The sequence below is a fragment of the Mauremys mutica genome, chromosome 4, assembly GCF_020497125.1.
Source record: "Mauremys mutica isolate MM-2020 ecotype Southern chromosome 4, ASM2049712v1, whole genome shotgun sequence".
Taxonomy (NCBI): Eukaryota; Metazoa; Chordata; order Testudines; family Geoemydidae; genus Mauremys; species Mauremys mutica.
Window position 1 is genome coordinate 160,354,976 of NC_059075.1, and position 25,307 is coordinate 160,380,282.

Consider the following 25,307-nt stretch of genomic DNA (forward strand, 5'->3'; position numbering starts at 1 on the left):
CTCCCACAGAATTTAAATAGGGGGGGATTGGGTGCCTGTCTTGGATGGTGCTAAACTTTTTGTAATGTCCTATTATCTGTTTTTTGTAAGATTCTTATATAATGAAATATTTTTGTGGATGTTCCAGCCAGAATATAGGCAATGGCCCCTGCTATGAGTCATCGAACCATGCAAGGGCATGTGACCAGCTCATGTGACACTGGACTCCATCTTGTTCCTGTACTTTTCCACTAACTGTGCTCGGGGCTTTGTTTGGACCAATGAAGTTCCCTCCACATGGCAGAAGCTATGAAAGGAGGAAGTGACATCATCACTTGGCCTCACTCCCCCCACCCCCAACTGGACACCTGGAAAGATGGCTAGAGGACAAAGACTTTGACTGGGGAAGTGGCCCCAGGCAGGAAAGGAGGAATTCCAGCCTGTGTGTGGAAGATTGGTGAGCTGTTTGTATCATCACGGTGAGACACTGCTTGATTCAAATCCTGTCTAGGTTATAGAGCTTAGATTGTGATTTTGCTTTATTTCTTAGGTGATCTGCTATGATCTGTACACTTAATACTTATAATCAATTAAAATCTGTCTTTCTGTAGTTAATAAACCTGTTTTATATTTTTTTTACCTAAAACACTGTGTTATCTGAAGTGTAAAGAGAAATCTGCTAAGGAATGGGTGTGTGTGTGTGCATTGTCCTCTCCGCATTGAGGGATGGCGGATGGGGTAATAACTTACACTGGTCAGGCTTCTGACAAGGGAAGACAGTACAGGTCTAGGGCCCTAGGCTGGGGAGCAGGCGGGAACTGACTGAAGCCTATTGCTGGTTCATAGCAGCTGGCAAAAGCATTCATGTAACTCAGCTGGGTGTGTCCCTGCTTGTGAATGTTTGTGTCAGTGCAAGACCTCTCGCATTGTCACAGTATGAAAGGGAGTTCAGGTTGGTAGGACAGAGAGCTCAGCGGTGCCCCAGTTCCAGTTTGCACCCTGTAACACCCATCACAATTTTGCCTCAGGGATTAGGGTTCCCATTGCTCATTAAAAAGGTAGGATAAACTCTGATGCTGATTACAAGATGGAACTGCTTTGGAGGCAGGATGCAAATGTATTCCTGCTTGATGTAGGTCTGAAACACTGGAGTTCTATCTATCTACCAATCATCTTTTTTTTTTTTAACATCTTCTACTCCTTTCTAATTTTGTACTGATTTTTCCTTGTTTGAGTAAAACAATTAAATTTTGTTGTTGTTATTTTTATTCAGTTGAAAGGCCAGGAGTTGTATGCTGATGCAGACCAGCTAGGGATTTAGCTTTCACACGGCTGAGTGGGGAAAAACAGTAATGTTTAAAGAATGCTAATATATTTTCCCTCAAATCTTCTCTTTTTCAAAATGAGTGAATGACGTTTTGTTTTAAGCCTGTACAGAATGCTTTGAGCGAATGTTCTTAAGTTTTCCAGGCAAAAAAGGCTCACCTCGGAAGCTTTTTTATGCAAAATTTCATAAGAACAGAAGAAACATAAGAACAACCATCTTGGATAAGACCAGTGGTCCACTTAGCCCAGTATCCTGTCTTCTGACAGTGGCCAGTGCCAGATGGGAATGAACAGAACAGGGAATCATAGAATATCAGGGTTGGAAGGGACCTGAGGGGGTATCTAGTCCAACCTCCTGCTCAAAGCAGGACCTAATCCCTGACTAAATCATCCCAGCCAGGGCTTTGTCAAGCCTGACCATAAAAACCTCAAAGGAAGGAGATTCTACCACCTCCCTAGGTAACCCATTCCAGGGTAATCATCAACTGATCCATCCCGTCGCCCATCCCGCTCGCAACGTGACTGATTTTCTATTGCCTTGCAGCTTGTGTAGTCTTGTACACCTTTGAATCATAAGGCCCTGATCCAAAGCCCACTGAAGTCAGTGGAAAGATTCCTATTTAATTCAGCGGAGTTTGAATCAGCAGCTCATAGTTCACCGTTGTTAGTGACATCACAAGCTCAGTGGCCCAGAATCAGGCACGTTGGAACTAGAGCTGGTAAAAAGAGAAATGTAAAACAATTTGATTCAAAATTTCAAAGTCTTGGTTTGTAGGTTTCAATACACACTCGTTTAGAATGTTTGGCAAGGTATTTTTCTTTTAGCTTTTTCAGTTGTCCTTCTTTCCTCTTTTCTTCAGCCCTCTTCTGAAATTAAAAAGGAAAGACAAAGGGGCTGGGGGGAAGGGGATAAAAAGAAGAAACTAGGAAAATACTTAAACCAAAAATATTGGCAAGCAATACTGAAAAACGATATCATGGGACATTTTGAAAGTGGACACATTTGTTGTGAAAATTATCAGTTTAGGAATAGAAAATGGCTATTTTTGACTAAAAAAGCTTTTCATCTTTAAAAATGTCTGCCGCCTCTAATGGCAAACATTTCTCCACCAAAAATGAGTCAGAGCGAAAGAAAAATTTCCTACCAAATTCTGCTCACATCAAAACATTCTTCCTGCAAACACCAGAGTGATGAGCCAACCTTTGTCAAGCCACATAGCGAGTCTTTGCCTCCCCCTCCCCCTTTGTGGTTAGTCCACATAATAAATTAACAAATCTACAGTGGAGGCCAAAAAAAGAGGAGCTTAATATTTGAGCTCAAATGTAGATGCTCCTGCTTTTAGGACCTACTCCTACACAGCCAAAGGAAATGGGAGCTTTACCACTAACTTCAATGGGTGCTGGATCTGGTCCCTAATGCAGTAGATCCCGAGTCAATCTCTGTGTATGTCCCATGTCAAGCAACTGTAGTATTGCCACCCCCAAACATTCAAAAGTCATGACACAGATCCCCCAAACTCATAAGATTAAGGAAAAAATACAAATAGTTGGGTTCTTTTTGTTGGCCTTCTGGTTTTTGAGCCATAGGGGGGCACGTAGTTCATGTTTTCAAGTTTTTCTTTGTAATCCACAAGTGCTCGACAATTAATTGTCTTTAAATGAAAGCTGAGATTCACCTGACTCCAGGCACTGGAGCTTTAAGAAAAGCACCAAATGTCATGAGGCAGGCAATAAAATCACAGCAGTTGGCAACACTGTGAGTTGTCGCACATCCGTGCTTACAGAGATGTTAGTAACTTCTTCTATTTGCAATTTGTTCTTTTAAAAAATGTGTCCTGGCCATGAAAATAGAGATTTACATGTTTAGAAGGTGTCAGTCTAGTCTTTGTTGAGCCACTGGAACCCAGAAATGTTGGAAAAACAGATTTGGTTTTTATTTTGAATATTTTAATTTTTAAAGCCTAAGTAGCAAAAAGATATGCCAAGAGAATGCCCCACCTCCTCCTTGTCAGCTCTGCCCCCTCCCATGAAACCTCCTCAGCTGTGCCGTTCTTACCCCGTCTATCCCTATAAAGGCCAGGAACAGTATGGCTGTAAAACTCTTTGGTGTGTATCCTTTTCCCACTCATGCTAAGCACAGGCAATCTCTGAAAACCGACTGTGTAAAAATGTCACCTGCCTACACCACAGACCCGCTCCCTGTCTGCATTACAGCCACGTCTTCTATCTTCAGTGACAGAAATCAGTTTTTACTGCTGATTGTTTCTGTTAGCTCTGGAGAAGTGACATAGCCGAGAGAGAAGGAGCTGGACACTTTCCCAATCTTATGCATCATCAGTTAAATTGTTTCTTCAGGTCCAATTGATTATGTTTGGGCAAACCTACTGAAGGTGCTGTGACTGGATAGGTCTCCCTGAGGGCCCAGTTTGGCTAGTGGTGATGATGCATGAGGTGGACAATGCCCCATTTGTCTCTCAGAGAGCAGGTGAAGCTTGCAGAGAGAGAAAAAACTCCCAGGTTAGCAGTGAGATAGGATCTGAGCATACTTGGTGCAGATATTAGTGACAGACAATAAGCACTGAGAGCCATGATGCCGTTTTTACCAAGTGACTTTTCAAAGAGCTCACTACCTATTAAAGTGAACATGATGCGAGTGATAGGTGTCTGACTGACAGCTCTGGAGACTGAAGACTGTTCTCAGTCATCCACGTAAGACACACTGCGGGCAGCTGCAATAAAGACTTACACACAAGCCCGTTCCAACTAATGTTCCTCAGTGCTGACCTAGAAGCAACATCTCCAGGGGCTGATAGTATTCAGTCTCTGTGGCCTAGTCACTCTTTGCTTTCTCTGCTGAAGTTGCCAATGAGATACCAATAAGCACTAGTGCAATGGTGGAATTTGTGATGTGGGCAGAGCTGGTCAAACATTTTCCATCAAAATTATTCTTCATGAAATTGAAGACTTTCGATATTTTTTGTCATCCAAAATTTGAATTCCTGACAGCCCAAATATTTTTGGATTTAATTTGAAAACTAAAATACTTCAGTTCTGAAATACTGCCAAAGTGCCTCATGGAGCTGTAGCTCCAGTAACTCATGCTCCAGTTCTCCTTGGTGAGCCCCGTTCCCCAGCAAGACTTCATCTCTCATGATGCACTGGGGTCGTGTATCAGTAATGATACACCTCCTCCCGTCACCAAGAAGGGAGACCATAATGCATCATGGAACATGTAGGCCAACCAGGGAGCGCAGCCTGTAAAGAAATAGGGGAGCAAGCAGCTCTTGAACTACAACTCCCATGAGGCACCTCAACATCATTTCCAAGTCAAAATATGTCAGTGTACAGCCAAAATGTGATAAATTGTGATTTTTCAATGAAAATTTCAAACTTTCAGTGGAAAAACAAATTCCCAACCAGCTCTAGATGTGGCCACCTGTCATACTAGAAGATGCAGTGAGAGACCCAACTCATTGCACAAAGGCTATCAATCAGACATAAGATAAATCACAATTTCTGATCACTATCAACCGGGCTTTCAACCTGATGACTTGAGTGGAAAAGGAATGCAACTCATTCCCAAGAGTTACTCTGTCCTCCCCTCTTCAGCCTCTTGGATGGTTTATTTTCCTAGAATAGTCACTCAAAAACTATAGCTGGGGTTTGATTTTAGTGTTTTCCATTTAGTGTCCTGCCCTGCAGGATGTGCAGCTCTGAGCATCTCCATTTCCTTTTGAAATTTGAATATGTATTTAAGTCAGTCTGTTCCCAGTCTGCACTGTTTAATTGCTTAGTGCATCCCATGATGGAGATTAGGAGGTTTGGGGTTTGAGGAAGTCTCCTTTGTGGTTCCAGAGTTCCCAGTACAATGTAAATATTACGTCATGTTCAGAATATTACATATTCATGATCAGAATATGAATCGTTCTGCAGCTCATAGAATCATAGGACTGGAAGGAACCTCGAGAGCCCCTCAAGTCCAGTCCCCTGCACTCATGGCAGGACCAAGCACCATCTAGACCATCCCTGACACGTGTTTGTCTAACCTGCTCTTAAGAAGATCCAGTTACTCTTTAAAGCTGTGGGTTTTACCAGCTTCTGGAGTAGATCTGAATATACTTCACAGCTGTAACAACAACAGTCACTGGCAACCCCTTTGCTTTGATCGGAAGCTGAGAAAGGGCTTTTCTTTCAGACGCCAGCATGAACTGAAGTTCTATTCAGATGTTCTTTACCACATGGGAGCAGTGTTCGTAGCGCAATTTGGATCCTGGTAAGTGAGACTCTATTAGTGAAATTTAAAAAAAAATTGTATTCAGCTATGTGGGAGTTGAAAATTATATGAACTTTTATGTTCAAAGGAACAAAATATTTTAAAACATCCAAAACTGTTCACTCCTAACTTGGATTCAGTTTCTATTTGTTTGGGAATGACGGGGTCAAATAAAATAAGCAATATGCTTGGATTTTGACTCTTCTGATAAGAAATGATTTGAAATAATTATTTGCATTACAGTAATGCCTCAACTGAGATCAGGTCCCCATAAAACCAGGCAATGTACAAACACATCATAAGAGACAATCCATGCCCCAACAAGCCTGCGATCAAAAGGGACAGGACAGACACAGGATGAGAGACAAGAAGTATTATTATCCTAATTTTGCAGGTGGGGAACTAAGGCACAGAGAGATAAAGGGTGACTTTTTCAAAAGGGCCTAAATCACTTAGGAGCTTGTGTCCCATTTTCAAAAGTCCCATTTGAAAATAGGAATTAGGGTCCTAAATTACATAAACATTTTTGAATATTTTCCTCTGTGTCATGTTCATGAAGGATAAGAGAAGGTATCTCTGGTAGAGGGGGAATTGAATCCATATCTTCAGAGACCCACTCCAGTGCCTTTAATACAAGACTTATCCTTCCTCTTTCATTAGACTGATGTCAATTTTTGTGTATCAGTATAGTAATAACGTAACTAATACACAGTGTACAGCGTTGGCATTTAACATAATAATACGTCTGGGGTGTTTCGCTAAGGGAAAGAGCTAAATTTATACATCTGTAACTAAACACTGTACCTATACTGCTCTTGTATTGACAGTTCTGGGTCCCTCAGGTTCTATGTTTATTCACCAAACAGCATCACCAGTAACAGAGCAAGTTTCCTTGCCACACTGTTCCTAAAAGGCTGACTTGCTAGGGCAGGGGTAGGCAACCTATGGCACGTGTGCCAAAGTCAGCACACACAAGCTGATTTTCAGTGACACACTACCTGGATCCTGGCCAGTCCGGGGGGCTCTGCATTTTAATTTAATTTTAAATGAAGCTTCTTAAACATTTTAAAAACCTTATTTATTTTACATACAAAAATAGTTTAGTTATATATTATAGACTTATAGAAAGAGACTTTCTAAAAATGTTAAAACATATGACTGGCACGCAAAACCTTAAATTAGAGTGAATAAATGAAAACTTGGCACACCACTTCTGAAAGGTTGCCGGCCTCTGTGCTAGGGTAAGAGCTCAATCTCTGAGCTTCCACTCCTTCGCTTCTGCAATGCGTTCCAGTTCTGGTGGGCGATCTTTGTCATACATTTACCACTCTGAAATAGACCCAAGAACTTTTTCAACTTACTGAACACCTACAGTACCACTCACTCAATCCACCCATCCTCAAACTCTTTCACACATCTGTCTGTCTGCTCTACAGAGATATTACCTGGTAATATCTTTTACTGGACCAACAGTCAGGTCTTTATGTAGCCCTGTGTCACTCAAAGGCTTGTCTCTTTCACCAGCAGAAGTTGGTCCAATAAAAGATATTACCTCACCCACCTTGTCTCTGTAATATCCAGAGATCAACACGCCTATAGCCACACTGCCTGCCTTCCGGTGCATTCTCCCAGCCGCCTTCTCACTAATCCAATCGCACAATTCTACTTACTCCATTTGACGGCCCACTGACTCATCCATCTACCGTCTCAACTCCCTACACAACCATCGACTCCCCACTCCTTCTTACACCAACAATATGCTCACCTATCTATCAGTCCACCAGTTTGCTAACACATCCGATTGTCCATCACAACGGACACTCCCATCCAGCTACAAACCAATTCACCCTGCCAACCACCAATTCACTTACATTCCTTTATTCATGCGGCCACACACTGACTCACCTACCATCTAATACATCCACCCAGTCACCCATTTACACAGTATACCAAATACAAGGGGATACATTATGGAAAGCATTCAAATTATTGGATGCATAAGACTGAATTAAACACTCAGTTGTTTTGTTTTCTGCCTGTCACTACAGAAACCATTTTAAGCAAACCCTAGAGAAGAGTTTGGTACCTTCTTTATACATTATAGGGTTGAATGTTTGTGAATATATATCCCTGGGTCTCAAATCTCAAAGCAGTAGGCATGCAAAAATATGTATGCATTTGCATGCTTTGTACACAGAATGACGACTGGACATGAAATAGTTCATCTTCTCTTGATTCATCTTTTCGGCAGGTATCAGAAGTGGGAGTCATGGAAGAGAAAAATTGTACCGTAGCAACCCAATTCATTCTCATGGGATTCACAGATGACCCAAAGCTGCAGGTCAACTTCTTTGTGTTGTTCCTGGTGATCTATGTTATCACCCTGGTGGGGAATTTCGGGATGATCATTTTGATCAGAATCAGTTCCCGACTACACTCCCCCATGTACTTCTTCCTGTGCAGCTTGTCTGTTGTTGATATCTGCTATTCATCTGTTGTCACCCCAAAGATGTTGGCAAACTTCTTAGCAGAGAACAAAGCCATTTCCTACTCTGGGTGTTTTTCTCAACTGTATTTTTTTGTTGCCTGGGTATGTACAGAGTGCTTCCTCCTGGGTGCAATGGCGTATGACCGCTACGTGGCCATCTGTAAACCCTTGCTTTATTCATCAGTTATGTCCCATAAAGTCTGTGTCCCACTGGTGGCTGGCTCCTATATCACTGGCTTCACAAATGCCATGATTACTGTGTGTGTTATTACCAGGTTACCATACTGTGGTTCCAATATCATCAGCCATTTTTTCTGTGACACCCCTCCACTGCTAGCCCTATCATCCTCTGATAGCTCCATCGCTGAAAATACCATTTCTCTTTTAGCTGGTTTCACCTGTATCAGCTCCCTCCTGATAATCCTCTTCTCTTACCTGTACATCTTGGCTGCCATTCTGAAAATCCACTCTGCCGAGGGCAGGCACAAAGCCTTCAACACCTGTGCCTCCCACCTGACGGCCGTCACCATGTTTTATGGAACTCTGATCTTTACATACTTACGCCCCAAATCCAGCTACTCACTGGGCCAAGACCAGGTGGCCTCTGTGTTCTATACGGTGGTGATCCCCATGCTGAACCCCCTGATCTACAGCCTGAGGAACAAGGAGGTGAAGGACGCCCTGAGGAGATCTCTGGGGAGGGGAAGTGGTTTCAAGATGAATGTGTTTCCATGTCATTCTAATAACCAATAACAAACCTTTTCATCTCCTCTCTTTATTGTTTCAGGGAATGTGTTTGAGGTGATTGCTCTGTCAGGTGCTTTTTCCATTGGTGTTGTAAATAATAACCACATCTCAATGAAATGCTCACTTAAAGCTGGCCATGAAACCACTGACCTTAAAATAGTTTTAGAGACCCATATCTGCTCACTTGAACAGTCTGTAAGGCTCTCCAATTCTACAGTGATGTGCCCTGTATAAGAATGTAGATTGGTACACAGAGAGGCAGACAGATAGTTTCAGAAGTATATATCACAGAACGATCATTTTGTAAGCATGGGAGAAGAAACATTTGTACTTTACATTCTGGTATCAGCCAAGCCATATGGCAGGATGGCATAGAGTAAATTAAGTAAATTAATTTAATGTGCTTTTTAAAAAAGGGAACACAATGTACAGCTACGTATACCATTAGTGTAATAACCACACAACAAGCACTGAGATCAGCAGTCCCTGACCTCTCTTTTGGCAAACATGTATTGCGATTATAGTGTTGCATTGTTATTGCTACCTTAAACCCGGGCTCTAACTACTATGAGTGCCTCCTTTGAACCTCAGGCGAGATCCACTTGTTGATGGAAAGGTCATGGATGGAAGTTCAAATCAGAAAACTCTGCCTCTATTCAGAGGCCCGTAACGAATACATGACCCAAATACAAAGAGGCTAGTTCTAGTGAGACTATGAAAATTAATTATATCTGCCACTTACACCCTCATCCATTACAAGTGTCTGTATTAGGTTAGACAGTGCTACAATGGAATCATCTCAGGCCAGGTCTACACTACCACTTTTGTCGGTATAACTTATGTCGCTCAGAGGTGTGAGAAAAACACCTCCCTGAGTGACATAAATTACACCATCAGAAGCACCGGTGTGTACAGCATTAGTAGGAGCATTGCCAGCAGATTGAGGGAAGTGATTATTCCCCTCTATTCGGCATTGGTGAGGCCACACCTGGAGTAGTGCATCCAGTTTTGGTCCGCTCCACTTCAGAAAGGATGTGGACAAATTGGAGAGAGTCCAGCGGAGGGCAATGGAAATGATTAGGGGACTGGGGCACATGACTTACGAGGAGAGGCTGAGGGAACTGTGGTTTTTTAGCATGCAGAAGAGAAGAGTGAGGGGGGATTTGATAGCAGCCTTCAACTACCTGAAGGGAGGCTCCAAAAAGGATGGAGCTCAGCTGTTCTCAGTGGTGGCAGATGACAGAACAAGGAGCAATGGTCTCAAGTTGCAGTGGGGGAGGTCTAGCTAGGATATTAGGAAATGCTATTTCACTGGTAGGGTTGTGAAGCACTGGAATGGGTTCCCCTAGGGAGAGGGTGGAATCTCCTTCCTTAGAGGTTTTTAAGGCCCGGCTTGACAAAGCCCTGGCTGGGATGATTTAGTTGGGTTGGTCCTGCTTTGAGCTGGGGGTTGGACTAGATACCTCCTGAGGTGTCTTCCAGCCCTGATATTCAATGATTCTCTGTTGGTGGCAGAAGTTCTCACGCCAATATAGCAACCACCACTCATGGAGGTGCTTTTATTAGGCCAACAGGAGAGCTCTCTCGCATCAGCACAGAGCGGCTACATGAGCGATCATACAGCAGCGCAGCTGCATTAGTACCTCTGTGCTGCTGTAAACGCTCTAGTGTAGACATGATCTTAGCCATTGAGAGCAAAGGGATGCTGGTACAATAACTGACCAGAACTGTACAGAGACAAGATGGAGGAGGCAATGTATTTTCTTGGACCAATTTCTGTTGGTGACAGAGACAAGTTTTTGAGCCGACATAGAGCTCTTCTTCAGGTCTGGGAAACTAACTCAGAATAGCACAGGTCAATACGTGGTGGAATCAATTGTTTAGTATAAGTAGTTAACACATGTTTCAAGGGACCATTCAAGGTGCAAGTGGCCTGTTAACACCCTTCCAGTCATAGGGAGGAAAGGGGGTGGGAAGACCCACCTCAGCTCCTCAAGTTCTTGTGCTCCGATACCTCCCTCAATGAACTCCTGCTCTATATGGCAGCTCCAGGGAAATCATCTCCATCCTCGTTATCCTCATCTCCTACATTTTCATTGTCATCTCTGTCCTGAGGTCCTCACTCAGTGAATCTCTTGATTAATCTGGTAAAACGTCACCAGTGCGGAAGTGCAGAACAAGAAGGGGACTGGCTGAGCGAATGAGATATAATGACCTATATCAACAGACATGGGTACATAACAGATGTAAGGGGTAATGGGACGTGCATGTGTTTTGGGTTTGGGTATTAAATTTGACCCGATGTGTATTTATTTAAAGATTTAGGGTCACAGGATCGCAGATTCTTTTGGGTTGGAAAGGAATCATTTAATCCATCTCTCCCTGATCCATGGGGGGCAGATGGTTTTCTGGACTCGGACTCAGCTGAGCTGGGTTCATGCTTCTGCTCTGCCACAAACTGGACAAATCACTTAAATTGCCCCGGAGGACAGTACCGCCTTTACACTGATATTAAGTTAAAAAAAAGTCTCTCTCCTCCCTCTGATGTGTTGTGGTCTGCTCCGCAGAACTAAAGCAGTGAGTTAATTGCTGAGCAGTGGGGATGGGGGAATAAATAGTAAGGATTTTAAGGAAGATAGTTTTGGAGAAAGGGAACGGCTCAAGATTTTGAGACTGAGACGTGGTGTCTTTCCCCTTTCTATCACGAGTTCCAATCCAGGGAGGAGGTGATTTCAAAGCAGGACATACCTTGGAAAGCAGGATTTTCTAATCCCGCTCAAGGTCTGTGAGCCCAGACAGATGATGGGTCTTGCAATGGGAGACGATTGTTTTCAGCGCTAGGTCACAGATCTTCTTGGTAAATTCTCAGAATGGAGAGGGGTAACTAGCAGTGTTCCCCAAAGGGTCAGTCCTAGGACCAATCCTATTCAATTTATTCATAAATGATCTGGAGAAAGGGGTAAACAGTGAGGTGGCAAAGTTTGCAGATGATACTAAACTGCTCAAGATAGTTAGGACCAAAGCAGAATGTGAAGAACTTCAAAAATATCTCACAAAACTAAGTGTTTGGGCAACAAAATGGTAAATGAAATTTAATGTGGATAAATGTAAAGTAATGCACATTGGAAAAAATAACCCCAACTATACATACAATATGATGGGGGCTAATTTAGCTACAACAAATCAGGAAAAAGATCTTGGAGTCATTGTGGACAGTTCTCTGAAGATGTCCACGCAGTGTGCAGAGGCGGTCAAAAAAGCAAAAAGGATGTTAGGAATCATTTAAAAGGAGATAGAGAATAAGACAGAGAATATATTATTGCTCTTATATAACTTGATGGTACGCCCACATCTTGAATACTGCGTACAGAAGTGTTCTCCTCATCTCAAAAAGGATATATTGGCATTAGAAAAGGTTCAGAAAAGGGCAACTAAAATGATTAGGGGGTTGGAATGGGTCCCATACGAGGAGAGATTAAAGAGCCTAGGATTTTTCAGCTTGGAAAAGAGGCGACTAAGGGGGGGGATATGATAGAGATGTATAAAATCATGAGTGATGTGGAGAAAGTAGATACGGAAAAGTTATTTACTTATTCCCATAATATAAGAACTAGGGGCCACCAAATGAAATTAATGGGCAGCAGGTTTAAAACAAATAAAAGGAAGTTCTTCTTCACGTAGCGCACAGTCAACTTGTGGAACTCCTTACCTGAGGAGGTTGTGAAGGCTAGGACTATAACAGCATTTAAAAGAGAACTGGATAAATTCATGGAGGGTAAGCCCATTAATGGCTATTAGACAGGATGGGTAAGGAATGGTGTCCCTAGCCTCTGTTTGTCAGAGGGTGGAGATGGATGGCAGGAGAGAGATCACTTGATTATTACCTGTAGGTTCACTCCCTCTGGGGCATCTGGCATTGGCCACTGTCGGTAGACGGGATACTGGGCTAGATGGACAATTCGTCTGACCCAGTACCCAAAACCCCTTATGTTCTGTTTTTTTTAACAACCATTTCAGTGGGTGGAACCAACATTCCATGTATGCAAACAGCACCACAGGGAAACCCAATGACATTATCTCAGCAGCAGAGCAGATGCTGAGGACCATTTTAACTGCATGCACCTCTTTCCACAGCTTTTTTATTCTTCTAGAAAGTGGGACAGAACATGAGAAAGGCAAGTGTTTATTTGCCAGTAGTTCTATTACAAAATATTACGGTTGCTCCCAAAAGGACTGAAAGAAGGAAATGAAATGAGTTATGGCAATAAATAAATGTGTGGAGGCATATACTATTTGTGGTGGATTTGAATAAATGAATAAAGAAGGATGATGGGGAGAGAATGGTGTTCATCTGGCTTATGCAAACCTTTCACTGCATGTAGGCAACAGTCCTCTATCCTCAGAAAAACTTGAAGATCATAGAAATTACAGAGAGAAATTCTTTCTGAGAATTGATCCTATGAAGGGAAGGTTTGCTGAAGTGCATGTTTCTGTGCCCTAATGAAGAAGTTGGCTGAAAATCTGGATGCAACTGTGGTCACTAGAAATTATAAAAGCTCGCATGTGGGATAAAAGGTTGGATATTAGGAAACACTATTTCACTAGGAGGGTGGTGAAGCACTGGAATGGGTTACCTAGGGAAATGGTGGAATCTCCATCCTTAGATGTTTTTAAGGCCCGGCTTGACAAAGCCCTGGCTGGGATGATTTAGTTGGGAATTGGTCCTGCTTTGAGCAATGGGTTGGACTAGATGACCTCCTGAGATCTCTTCCAACCCTGATATTCTATGATTCAAAAATGTTGACTAGTATTATTGCCCTGGACCTTGACATTCCTGTGTGTACCCCAGAATCTGACAGTACTGCTGTCAGCCATTTTGTATGTGCAGCCGCTGCCAACTGAAAACCAAACATCATATCGCTAGGAATAATAGCCTTTGTGAGACAGGGTCGGACAGCTGCATATTTGCTGTTTGTTATTTAGAATAGGAGGATGTGACAGAAAGTTTTGGAGAAAAGTGAGTGGATAGCGATGTTTTAGGCAGGGCTGGCTCCGGGTTTTTTGCCGCCATCGAAGAAAAAAAAAAAAGCCGGAGTGCTGCCACCGAAGCAAAAGAAAAAAGAAAAAGTGCCAGAGTGCTGCCCCTTGAAAAGTGCCTCCGCAAGAACATGCTTGGTACGCTGGTGCCTAGACATGTTGTTGTTATGGCTAGAAACACTAGAAATGTTTTGAGATAATGAGTAGTTTGTTGAAATTAGGAGAATTGGTGACCCAGTAGAGGTTATTATGCTGTGCCACTAGGAGTCACCATAGGTTATGCACTTTGGTAGAGTTAGCTATAAAAGATTAGGTAAAAGTAAATATCTCGGAGCAGTCTGAGGGAGCTTTTTCTTTTGGAAGGAAAAGAGCGTCCCTGGAAATCCAGCTGGTGATGATTTAAAACCATCTTAGATTGATGGTAACTATATCTGGGATGTTCTAAACTGATTGCTTCTGCCTGTGAGTGCTTAATAGCTAATAAATTGTAGTTTTAGATAAGACTGCACTTGCTTGTGTTAATTTTTCCTCAGCCAGAGCGCTGTGTTCCCATTGATTTACTCCTGACACCATCTGGAGCGAAACAGTTAAATTACTGATGCTGTGGGATCTGAAAACCCTGGGTAACAGTATTTTTGAATTTACTCATCCTTAAAAGAGCGGTAGGACTACTGCCAGCCTTATAGGCAGGGTGGTTTGCCCTGAGTTGCTTAGCCATCTGGGGGCTGAGGAAGTTGTGCACATGCCTAGTGGCTGAATTTTAGGCGCCTAGCTGATTTTGGTAGCAGAAACTTAGGACTTGTCTACACTTGAAACACTACAGCAACACTGCTGCTGCACTTCAGTGTAGAGGCTACCTACCCTAATGGGAGAGACTCTCCCATCACCATAGTTAATCCACCTCCTGGAGAGATGGTAGCTAGGTCGATGGAAGAAGTCTTCCATCGTTCTAACGTTATCTGCATGCGGACTTCGGTCAGATTCATTACCCCACTCAAAGGCCACCCTCTGCTCCAGCCCCCGCCCCTCCTGTAAGCAGTAGGGTCAGGACCATTCCTCTGCTCCTATCCCTCTCCTCCTTTGAGGAGTGGGAACAAGATGGCTCCTCTGCACCTTCCTCCTCCTCTCCTGGCAGCAATGGGGAAGGTACGTCACCTCAGCTCCTCCTCCCTCCCTAAAATGAATAGGCAGTAGGTTTAAAACAAACAAAAGAGAACTCTTCTTCACACAATGCAGAGTCAGCCTGTGGAACTTGTTGCCAGGGGATGTTGGAAGAGCAAAACTATAACCAGGTTGAAAAAAAGAAAAGAAAAAAGAATGAGCTACGTTGATAGAGGAAAAGTCCTTCAATGGCTTTTACCCCCTGCTCTGGTTATCCTAAGCTTCTAACTGCCAGAAACTGGGATTGGATGACAGAGAACTAATCACTCAATAATTGCCCTGTTCTGTTCATTCCCTCTGAAGCATCACCTGGCATTGACCACAGTCGGAAGACAGGGTGGGAGATGGAGGGGCTGAAATAACGGGGTCAACACATCAAAACCTCAGACCTTCCACGAGCTACAGACTGGCATCTCACCTGGTGTTATTTTTCCCCACGGAGACCAAGTATTCTCCTCAGTCTCCCACCCCTAGACTCTTTGGTGGACACGGGCAGTAGGCAGCAAAGGAGGGGGACACAGAATAGCTCAAGTGGCAGAGTAGGTGGACAAAGTGACAGAGGCAGAGGAGCCAAAAGACAGAGGGTGAGATGAAACAATCAGACCGATGGGGAAATATTTAACATCTTCTTCCTTCAGCAAATTTCAAAACCCTGTTTAGAAAGAAGAAGCATTTGTAAAAAAGACCCTGAAAGCTAGAGTGTGTAAGGGAACAAAAACCGTGAGGGTCAGAATAAAATAAAAGGGTGTGTGTGTTGTAAATAACATGTCAGTTGAAGATGGCGGTGTGAAGAAAGTGTTTTATGTGGTCCACTCTGTCAGGGGGCCCGTGTCACATGATCAGATCAACCCACAGTTATTCTGCCCAGAGTGCAAAGCCTGTCAGAGCACAGCCATCACACCGATAGTGCCATGGTTCTCAATCAGGGGTCCAGGGCTCCCGGGGGGTCAGCCAAGCTGGGTGGGCGTAAGACTTGCTGGGGCACAGGGCAGAGAGCTGAAGACCAGAACCCCAAAGCCCCCCACTCATGGCTGAAGCTGAAGCCTGAGCAATGTCGGTTCACAGGGCCCCCTGTTTGGGCAGTGAGAAATTGGGGCCTTGGGCAATTACCCTGCTTGCTACCTCCTACACCAGCAATGGCTTTTATATGCAGAAAAAACATTGCTGTGGCACAGGGGGGCCAGGGAATCATGTTGGGGGGGGACTCAGAAAGAAAAAGGTTGAGAACCCCTGACCTACACAATCTATAGCACCAGATTGCCCATAGCCACACACCCTTTAAAGAAGCACTGGGCACCAGATTGTCTTCTCATGTCCAAAAAGCCTTATGTTTAAGGGGCCTGGTTCCTCTCTCTCAAACACCAGTTGTGTCAATGGTACATTTGTTTCTTCAGTCCCCACAACTTGGCCCATATAACATCCCTTGATTAGCTGCTTGATTTTGGGTGTTGGCAAGGCCTGATTCAAGGGACTTTTAGGGGTTTCCTTCTTTCATCAACAGGCCTTTTTGAGCTGCCCATCCTCTTTGATACAAAAATTGGGCAACCACTGTCTTAGTCAACAGTTTAGGGAGAAATGAACACTTCTGCAGTCCACTCGGCTGTCTCCTGAGCTAAGGGGGAACTTTTGTTTGGGTCGTAGCGGGACGGGATGGGGTGGGGCGGGGTGGGAGGGTTGTGAAAAGGAAAGGAGGTAGGATGAAAACCTCTGCCCCCTTAGTTGTGTATTTCAGGTTTTATACTTGTTGATAGGGTAAGTATAAAAAAAAGGGACATATGTTCTTCTGACAATAGGCCCGTGTACGTGTGTTGGAGTAGGGTAGTTGTATGGGCAGTGAGAAATCTGGCCCAACACAAAGTATCCCTGAACCACTCAGTTCTCCCCTTTTCATCAAGTCTCCTCTTAAATCAGACCCTTTCCCACTGTAGTTATACCTTTTAACTTTCCCTCTGTCCCTCTGCACTGGGACTTCAGTCTTACCACCGTTGCTTTCAGTCATTTCTCATGTCTCTCGTTTACTGGCTTGTATTATTTAATGTTGCCAAGTAGCTAGACTTACAGCTTGTGGAAGATCAAAATATAAAGTGTTCAATAAGACCAGACAAACGATAATTGAGGGCCCATTCAATGTGATGCTGAAGCGAAAAATGTAATTGTTCTCTGCAGATGTTGCTACAAAATATCTCCAAGCATGCCAGCGCCCTCCTGATTCTTTGCTAATTTTATTTATTTCCTATATCTTATAGTCCATGAAACAGAGTTCAGGAATAGGAGAAGAAACAATGGGCTTCAATTGCAGCAAGGGAGGTTTAGGTTGGACATTAGGAAAAACTTCCTAACTATCAAGGTGGGTCAGAACTGGAATAACTGACCCAGGGAGGTTGTGGAATGTCCATCATTGAAGATTTTTAAAAATGAGTTAGACAAACACCTGTCAGGATTTCTCTAGATAATATTCAGTCCTGCAATGAGTGCAGGGGAGTGGAATAGATGACCTTTCAAGGTCCCCTCCAGTCCTATGATTCCATGATCTCACAAAGGGCCCTGCACCGGGGGGTGGGCTGGGCTTGGGGAATGCCAGCTTATGCTTGACATTCAGCTCCACTGTATACCCCATCACACACATAACACACACAGTGCCCACTACACACCAAAAACACACACACACACACACAGAGTGACACTGAGCTCAATCAGAATGCAGAATAATCTCTGCTGGGTAGCTGGGACAGCTGGAATATTTCCAATCAGCCTGAACAAAGCGAACTGAAGGGGATTCTGCTGCCCTGGCAGGGAGATAGGACTAGATTTCGCAACTGGTATTTTAGATCGTCAGCTTCTCTGAGGCCTGGTTTATGCTTAAAAATTATATCAATCGAGCTCCATCACAGAGAGCAGGGAAACTTTTCATACTATGTTTGAGGCAGTTAGCTTGTACTGATGTTCAGTGAAATTCTTCCATTGACATAGCTACTGCCTCTCGGAGACATGGATTAACTACATCAATGGAAAAACCCTTCCATCAATGTAGAAAGCATCTACATTATGGGGCTGCTGCATGCGATAGCTGAGTCAATGCACAAATGTGTTACAAATACTCCTAATAGGTTTGTCTCAAAACAACTTGTGTGTTCAGGGGGAGGATTTAGGTTCCGGTCGCAACGCAGCCACTGTAGGAGGCGGTCGTGGTCCTTCCCGTTGTAATTTTTAACCCAATAGTTGGGGTGCTCACCTGTGAGGTGGGAGATCCAGGTTCAATTCCCCCTTCTGTCCAGTGCTCAGAAGTAATTTCAGCAGAAAAGGTGACAGTCCCAATGAGGCTCTCTGTGACCAAATCCAGCACACTATGCAGTTGGGTTTCCTGCATTTCCTGTGATGCTTCCTGTTTTTGTTCACTTATCTCAGTTGGGCCCTGCAGACCTTGTTGGAATACAAGCAATTTAATAATAATAACAATAGAATAATGAACAATACTACCATGGGCTCTGTGAAATTACATTGCAATTGGATGGGAATTGAATTCACCTGTTTCCATTCCACATCACTAAACCAGTACAGAGTTAAACAGATTCAGGAATTGGTTAGGAGTTTATTCATTGCTCTCCTCAGGGAGTCCTTCACCTCTGTGTTCCTCAGGCTGTAGATGAGAGGGTTCAACATGGGGATCACCAGCGTGTAAAACACTGAGGCCACTTTACCTGTGTCCGTGGAATAGCTGGAGGTAGGACGTAAATACATGAAGAGGAGGGTGCCATAAAACAGGACCACCACAGTCAAGTGGAAAGAGCAGGTGAAGAAGGTTTTGCGCCGGCCCTCGGCAGAGCGGATCTTCAGGATGGTGGAGATGATATAGACATAGGAGAGGAGGACAGTCACAAAGATGCTCACTGTAATGCAGCAAGTGAAAGCAAACAACACAATCTCATTGATGCGGGTGTCAGAACAGGAGAGCGCCAACAGTGGGGAAATGTCACAGAAGAAATGATTGATGATGTTGGAGCTGCAGAATGACAGCTGAAATATAAAACACATGCATATCATTGAATCCACAAACCCCACAGCGTACACCCCAGCCACAATCCATTTACAACGCTGCCTGGACATGGTGACCGTATAGAGCAGCGGGTTACAGATGGCCACATAACGGTCATAGGCCATCACAGCCAGCAAGAGGCACTCAACACCTGTAAAAACAGAGAGAGCCATTTGCACAGCGCAGGCAGTGTAAGAAATGCTTTTCCTCTTGGCTAAGAAATTCAGCAGCATCTTAGGGGAAATTATCGAGGAAAGGCAGAGGTCACAGAAAGACAAATTACTGAGGAAAAAGTACATGGGGGTGTGGAGTCGGGGGTCAATCCTGATTAACAAGATCATCCCCCCATTCCCCACCAGGGTGATACCATAAATCAGTAGGAACACCCCAAACAGGGGGACCTGCAGCTCCGGACGATCTGTCAGTCCTGTGAGAATGAACTCAGTCACCTCCGAGTGATTTCCCTTTTCCATCTCCTCTGAACAGAGATCAGGCAGCTACAGAGATGTGGGCAGGTGGATGGTGCAGAAAACCTGTCCCTTCTCTGTAATGAAGTAAGTGAAGATAAATGGAGATCAGTTTCTTAATGGACATCAGTACCCGCTCAGGGAGGGTTTAGTCCACAGAGCCAGATGTTCACAGCTGGTCATTCCAGGTGTTTGATAAGATGCACACACTGTGCAAATACAATGACATGCAGGTTTATCATGCCCCGCACACAAACACTCCTGTTCACTAATCCAAACAGTAAACAGTGACTTGTTACTCTGAGACAATCAGTTTGAAGAGATTATTCCTTAGCTAAAGAAATGGTGAGAGTAGAGGAGTGTCAAACTTTCCACCCTCTTTGGGCAAGGGGAGCTCTGTGACTTGGCATGTTGTGTTGGGGTAAAGTTGCTTACTGTGCTAATGAAGCTTTTTGGCATTTACTTTAGCCTGTATGAAAACCCAGAGATACAATGGAAAGCACTGGCTTCAGTGACTATGTAATTGCTTATTTTTTCCAACCAAGGAGGTTGCTCCTTTAGGTGAAGGGGTAGGAGTTGGGACTGAGGCTTTTAGTGCTGGAGGTCTTGAATTCAATACCTGCTGATCCCCATGGTGTCTATATGTGTGTGTCACTGTAATTCAGGACAATAGCACGTACCTGCTGAGAAGAGAGAGAGATGATGGCATTTCCCCATCAATAGAAACTGCCAGTTTGGAGCATGCGGGAAATTTTATACTGAGATGTGTGATCTATGGGACATGATTCCAGAATCAACCGGGAATACCTGAGCTCAGATAGACACAGCACCTAATTAATGGGCTCAGTGAACCAAAGCCACTTTGGTGTAATTGGTGCCCTGGGGATTAATTTGACCAATGCTTTCTTACTGTGTTATGAAATGATGCAATTTCTACCAGAGTTACAGAGTATGAGTTTGGGGTACATTTCATCCCGCTGTTGTCAGTGCAAGCCAGATACTGCATAGAGCAGATCCACAAAGGGTTTTTTTTTGTTTGTTTGTTTTTTGTGGAGACCAAAATCTTTTTGCTAAAACTTAATATTTCATCTGGAAATACCACGGGGGTGCCTCAGATACCACACACCACCAAGAGGAGCTCAGGAGGAGACCACAGCATGCTATGGACTTCTACAGTTCACAAAACTATCCCTCTTGCATGCATATTATCAATAAACTATTGTTTTATCTAATCCAGTGTGTTTAAATAGAAGTGTCTGAGAAACTACGTTGCATGCATTTTAAAGCCTCTAAAGAAATAATGGACAATGTAACTTGTATTGTCCAGGAGAGGACTGGGCAGCACAGGACGTACATTTTGGGAGGGAAATCGAAGACTGGGGTGTGTGTTGGGATCCCCCTGCAGTAGAACCAAGGGTAATGAGAGCCTGAGTGTAACCCAACTATTCCTGGCCAGGCTGCAGTTATACACACATGCTCAGGGTATGATTTGCCTGCTAGATGGTTGTTTGTGAGTGGCCCAGGGGGAAGCCACTTCAGCAAGGCATTGAAAGGTTGCAGGCAGGTGTGGCATGGCTCCTGATTAGTCTGGGTTGGACTCTGGTATGTCACAGCCACCAACCTAGAAACTATCCCAGTAACACCAAAGGTGTGGTGCTGACTGACGGTAGTGTTTGATTGACATGAAAGGGTGAGGTCACCACAGGGATTGTCCCATGCACTGATCCATGGCTGCAGATGCACAAGGACATTGTGATAATCACCTCCCCCCAAGGAGATCCATGGGAGGCCCAGTGATGACACTTCTCTTTCTTGCTATGGAAGCAGAAATTATCCCCCAGGGATGTTCAGGCTTGGCTGGTATTATCAGTGCTCCAGGGCATGTTGGTGCCCCCTTCTCCTAAGTGGTGCCAACCTGTGAGGCATTGCAGGGTTGATTGTATTAGGAGGGAAAATTGAAGATCCAAGTCAGCTCTATTCTTTGGTATAATCCTTGGTGGATGGGTGTTAAAGAATGTACACAAAGTCCCGCTTCCCTGAACATCAGTAGAAACAACCAGCAGCCAGCAATCTCTGTATTCAGAAACTCCCAAGTCTGACACTCCAGGTCTGTGCCCAGGAAACACTATGCCCCTACTTCCTCTAGGAGTCATGCTCACAACTCCTCCTTCTGGCTTCTCTGCCTCCTGTGACCCGGAGGTGACTCGGGCAGTCCTCACTGAACATGCCAATGTTATGGCAGGCTGAAAAAAGGAGGATATTCCCCAAACTGGTGGTTAACACTGAAGAGCTCTGGAGATGCTGCTACAAAGTTTCGCCGAGCATGCCAGATCCCTCTTGATTCTTTTCTTAATTTTATTTATTTCCCATAATTTATAGTTCGTGAAACAGAGTGTGACGTTGCACCCCATAATGCTTTATAGAAATGTGGTCATGGCTTTAAATATGACATAACTGGAATATGATTTATGCTAGATAGGCCATGTAACATATCTCTGCAAAGGTTATTATCTACTGCAGGGGTCGGCAACCTTTCAGAAGTGCTGTGCTGAGTCGTCATTTATTCACTCTGATTTAAGGTTCCGCGTGCCAGTCATACATTTTAACATTTTTAGAAGGTCTTTTTCTTTAAGTCTATAATATAGAACTAAACTATTGTTGTATGTAAAGTAAATAAGGTTTTTAAAATGTTTAAGAAGCTTCATTTAAAATTAAATTAAAATGCATAAGAGCCCCCGGACCAGTGGCCAGGAACCGGGCAGTGTGAGTGCCACTGAAATTCAACTCAGGTGCCGCCTTTGGCACACGTGCCATAGGTTGCCAACCCCTGATCTACTAGATACATTCATCCTATTTGTATGCATGTATTATCTTTTTACTGCAAGTTATGAATATTGGCTGTGTACTTGTTTGAATTTAAGTAGCCTTAGGGCATGGCTACAATTGCAAATTTGCAGCGCTGCAGCAGGGTGTGAAAACACACCCTCTCCAGTGCTGCAAATTGCGGTGCTGCAAAGCGCTAGTGTGGTCAAAGCCCCAGCGCTGGGAGCGCGGCTCCCAGCGCTGTACGTTATTCCCCACAGGGAGGTGGAGTACGAACAGCGCTGGGAGAGCTCTCTCCCAGCGCTGGCGCTTTGACCAAATTTAACGCTTTAAAGCGCTGCCACGGCAGCGCTGCCGCGGCAGCGCTCTGAAGTGCAAGTGTAGCCATAGCCTCAGTGAAGCAGTTGGTCAGCTTCTTGAGAAAAAACTATTCTCAGTAACCGCCCAATCAAGAAACACTTAAGTTAACAATGAACTTTGAGAGACGCCAAACCACATCTGAGCTTTCCTGGGAATGTGGCGTTGGCCTGTAAGGAACTGATTCATGCATGGACATGTGACATGCCCATGTGACTCCAAACCTCCATCTTGGACCTGGATTCTGCAGAGGAGAGGGGAAGGGGTTTCCACCCACAAGAGAGAGACTATATGAGCCACTGGGAAAACCCCTCCATTGTGTCTTCAGCTGACACAAAGGATAGCCTCTCCACCCCAAGGAGATGCCTGAAAGAAACTGGAACAAAAGACAGTAATTACAGGTGTGTGAGTGATTGATGGATCCAGATTAGGAAGAAGTCTAGTCTGTGAAAGAGTCTTATTGGAACATCTCTGAGGGTGAGATTTACCTGCATTTAGTTTTTACTGTTTTAGGCTTAGACTTGCATGTTCTATTTTATTTTGTTTGGTAATTTACTTTGTTCTGTCTGTTATTACTTGGAACCGCTTAAATCCTACTTTCTGCATTTAATAAAATCACTTTTTACTTATTAATTAACCCAGAGTATGTTTTAATACCTGGGAGGAGAGCAAACAGCTGTGCATCTCTCTCTCTCAGTGTTACCAAGGGCGAACAATTTATGAGTTTACCCTGTATAAGCGTTATACAGGGCAAAACAGATTTAATTGGGGTTTGGACCCCATTGGGAGCTGGGTATCTGAGTGCTGGAGACAGGAGCTGTTTTCAGTTAAGCCTGCAGCTTGTGTGGGACGTGGTTCAGACTTGGATCTGTGTTTGCAGCAGGCAACGTGTTTGGCTCAAACAAGGCAGGGTTCTGGAGTCCCAAGCTGGCGGGGAAAACAGGCTCAGAGGTAGTCTCAGGGCATCGGGTGGCAGCCCCAAAGGGGTTTCTGTGACCCAACCCATCACAGTGACGAAGTCGAGCAAGATCTGTGCACAGCTGATTGCTCTGAGACACTGGTAGTGATTTTAAGTGAGGTTTGGGTGTGGTGGCTGGAGAACAGACCAAGTGGTTACTGGTTTGTTATTTTCTGATTGCTCCTTTCAGAGAAGGGAAATAGGGACAGAAAAATAAGCAAGAATGAAGTTCAGAAGAAGCTGGAACTGCACAAATTGCAGACTGCTCAGAAAGGCTGAACACTGGACTCTGGGAAAGTCTCTGTTAGCTAAGAAGCCCCTGAGCTGAGTGCATCTCAGTTAGAGTGAACTGCAGAGGGGTGTGGGCCAGCAGAAGGAAGCAGGAAAATGATTACCAGTGAGGCAGCTGCTAAACTAGAGCTGGCCAGACTGGAATCAGAAGAGAAGGCAAAGGACAAGGAGTGTCAACTGAAGCTCAAAGAAGCAGAAGCAACTGCGGACAGAAGGGCTATGGAAGCAGAGGCCGCCATGGAGGAAGCTTTTCACAAAAGGGCTATGGAAGCAGAGGCAGCCACGGACAAATTGGCCCAGGAGTTAAGAGAGAAAGAAATACAGGCCCAGATTGAGGTCCAGAAGCATGAACTGGCTGTTATGGAGTGGAAGAGACAAAACTCTCCAGCAGCTGGCCCCACTTCCCCAAAAATACACAAATGGGAATGGCTATGTCAGCGGTATGATGAGTGACATTGCCCAATATTTCATCACCTTTGAGAGACTGTGCACCCTCCATGCAATTCCTGACAATCAAAGAATGACCACATTGGTAGCAAAATTGACTGGAAGAGCTCTGGACATAGTCAATAAGATGCCTATTAATGATGCTTAAAACTATGGTCAATTTAAAGAACTGGTTTTGAAACAATTTCAGAAACCTACAGGGTTCAATTCAGGAGTCTTAAGAGGGGATCCGGATTGAGTAATGTGGCTTATATAAATGAAATGAGAGATGTGTTAGATAAGTGGATGAGGGGAAAAGGCATTACAAGCTTGGAAGAAATGTGTGATTTGGTTACTCAGGAACAATTCCTGAATATGTGCCGTGATGATGTAAAACAGTATTTGTGGGACAAAAAGGTGGAGGCAGTGGGTGGATTGGCTGAGTTTGAAAACTCCTTTGAGCCATCACAAGCTGCTGCAATTAAACATAAACTGCTGGCAGAGGGGTACAGGGTTGGGGGAAAGCAGAATCACTGTTTTACCCCTGGGAAAAAGGAGGATGGGAGTTCACCTCCCCATTCCCCTGCTACTCAATCCAAATCTCCTGTACAAGCAGAGGAGCCCAAGAGGTCCTATCAGTGTAAGTCCACTGGGCGCAGAGGAATAAATGTCCCTTGCTGAGTAACAGGCAGCAGGTAACTCATGAAGCTGCTGCTTCTGAGGGCCAGACTGCTGCCTCTTTCCACACAGGATTTGTAAAGTTGCTTCTACACAACCAAGCAGTGAGCCTATGCATGCTGTTAAAGTGAATGGGAAAGTCCTCCTAGGATTGAGGGACACGGGTGCAGAGATTTCTGTGGTCAGGAGGGACCTGATCCATGAGAAGGGTCACCTTCCCTTTTGGGGGACGCAGGAGTGTCTGACCCAGAGCAGAGCCCAGA

The 25,307-nt window shown here is 44.2% G+C and overlaps 2 protein-coding genes across 2 annotated transcripts; one reads left to right on the forward strand and one right to left on the reverse strand.

Annotated features, from left to right (window-relative positions):
• The first annotated feature begins 336 nt into the window (after positions 1 to 336).
• Positions 337 to 8,819, forward strand: LOC123369213 (olfactory receptor 5F1-like). Its single transcript, XM_045014569.1, has 3 exons — positions 337 to 458; positions 5,501 to 5,578; positions 7,830 to 8,819. The coding sequence occupies exon 3, from the start codon at positions 7,848 to 7,850 to the stop codon at positions 8,817 to 8,819; it is 972 nt and encodes a 323-aa protein (XP_044870504.1). The 5' UTR covers positions 337 to 458; positions 5,501 to 5,578; positions 7,830 to 7,847.
• Positions 8,820 to 18,581: 9,762 nt separating this feature from the next.
• On the reverse strand, positions 18,582 to 19,517 carry LOC123370316 (olfactory receptor-like protein OLF1). Its single transcript, XM_045016742.1, has one exon. It carries the CDS (start codon positions 19,515 to 19,517, stop codon positions 18,582 to 18,584), a length of 936 nt encoding a protein of 311 aa, XP_044872677.1.
• Between the last annotated feature and the right edge of the window lie 5,790 nt (positions 19,518 to 25,307).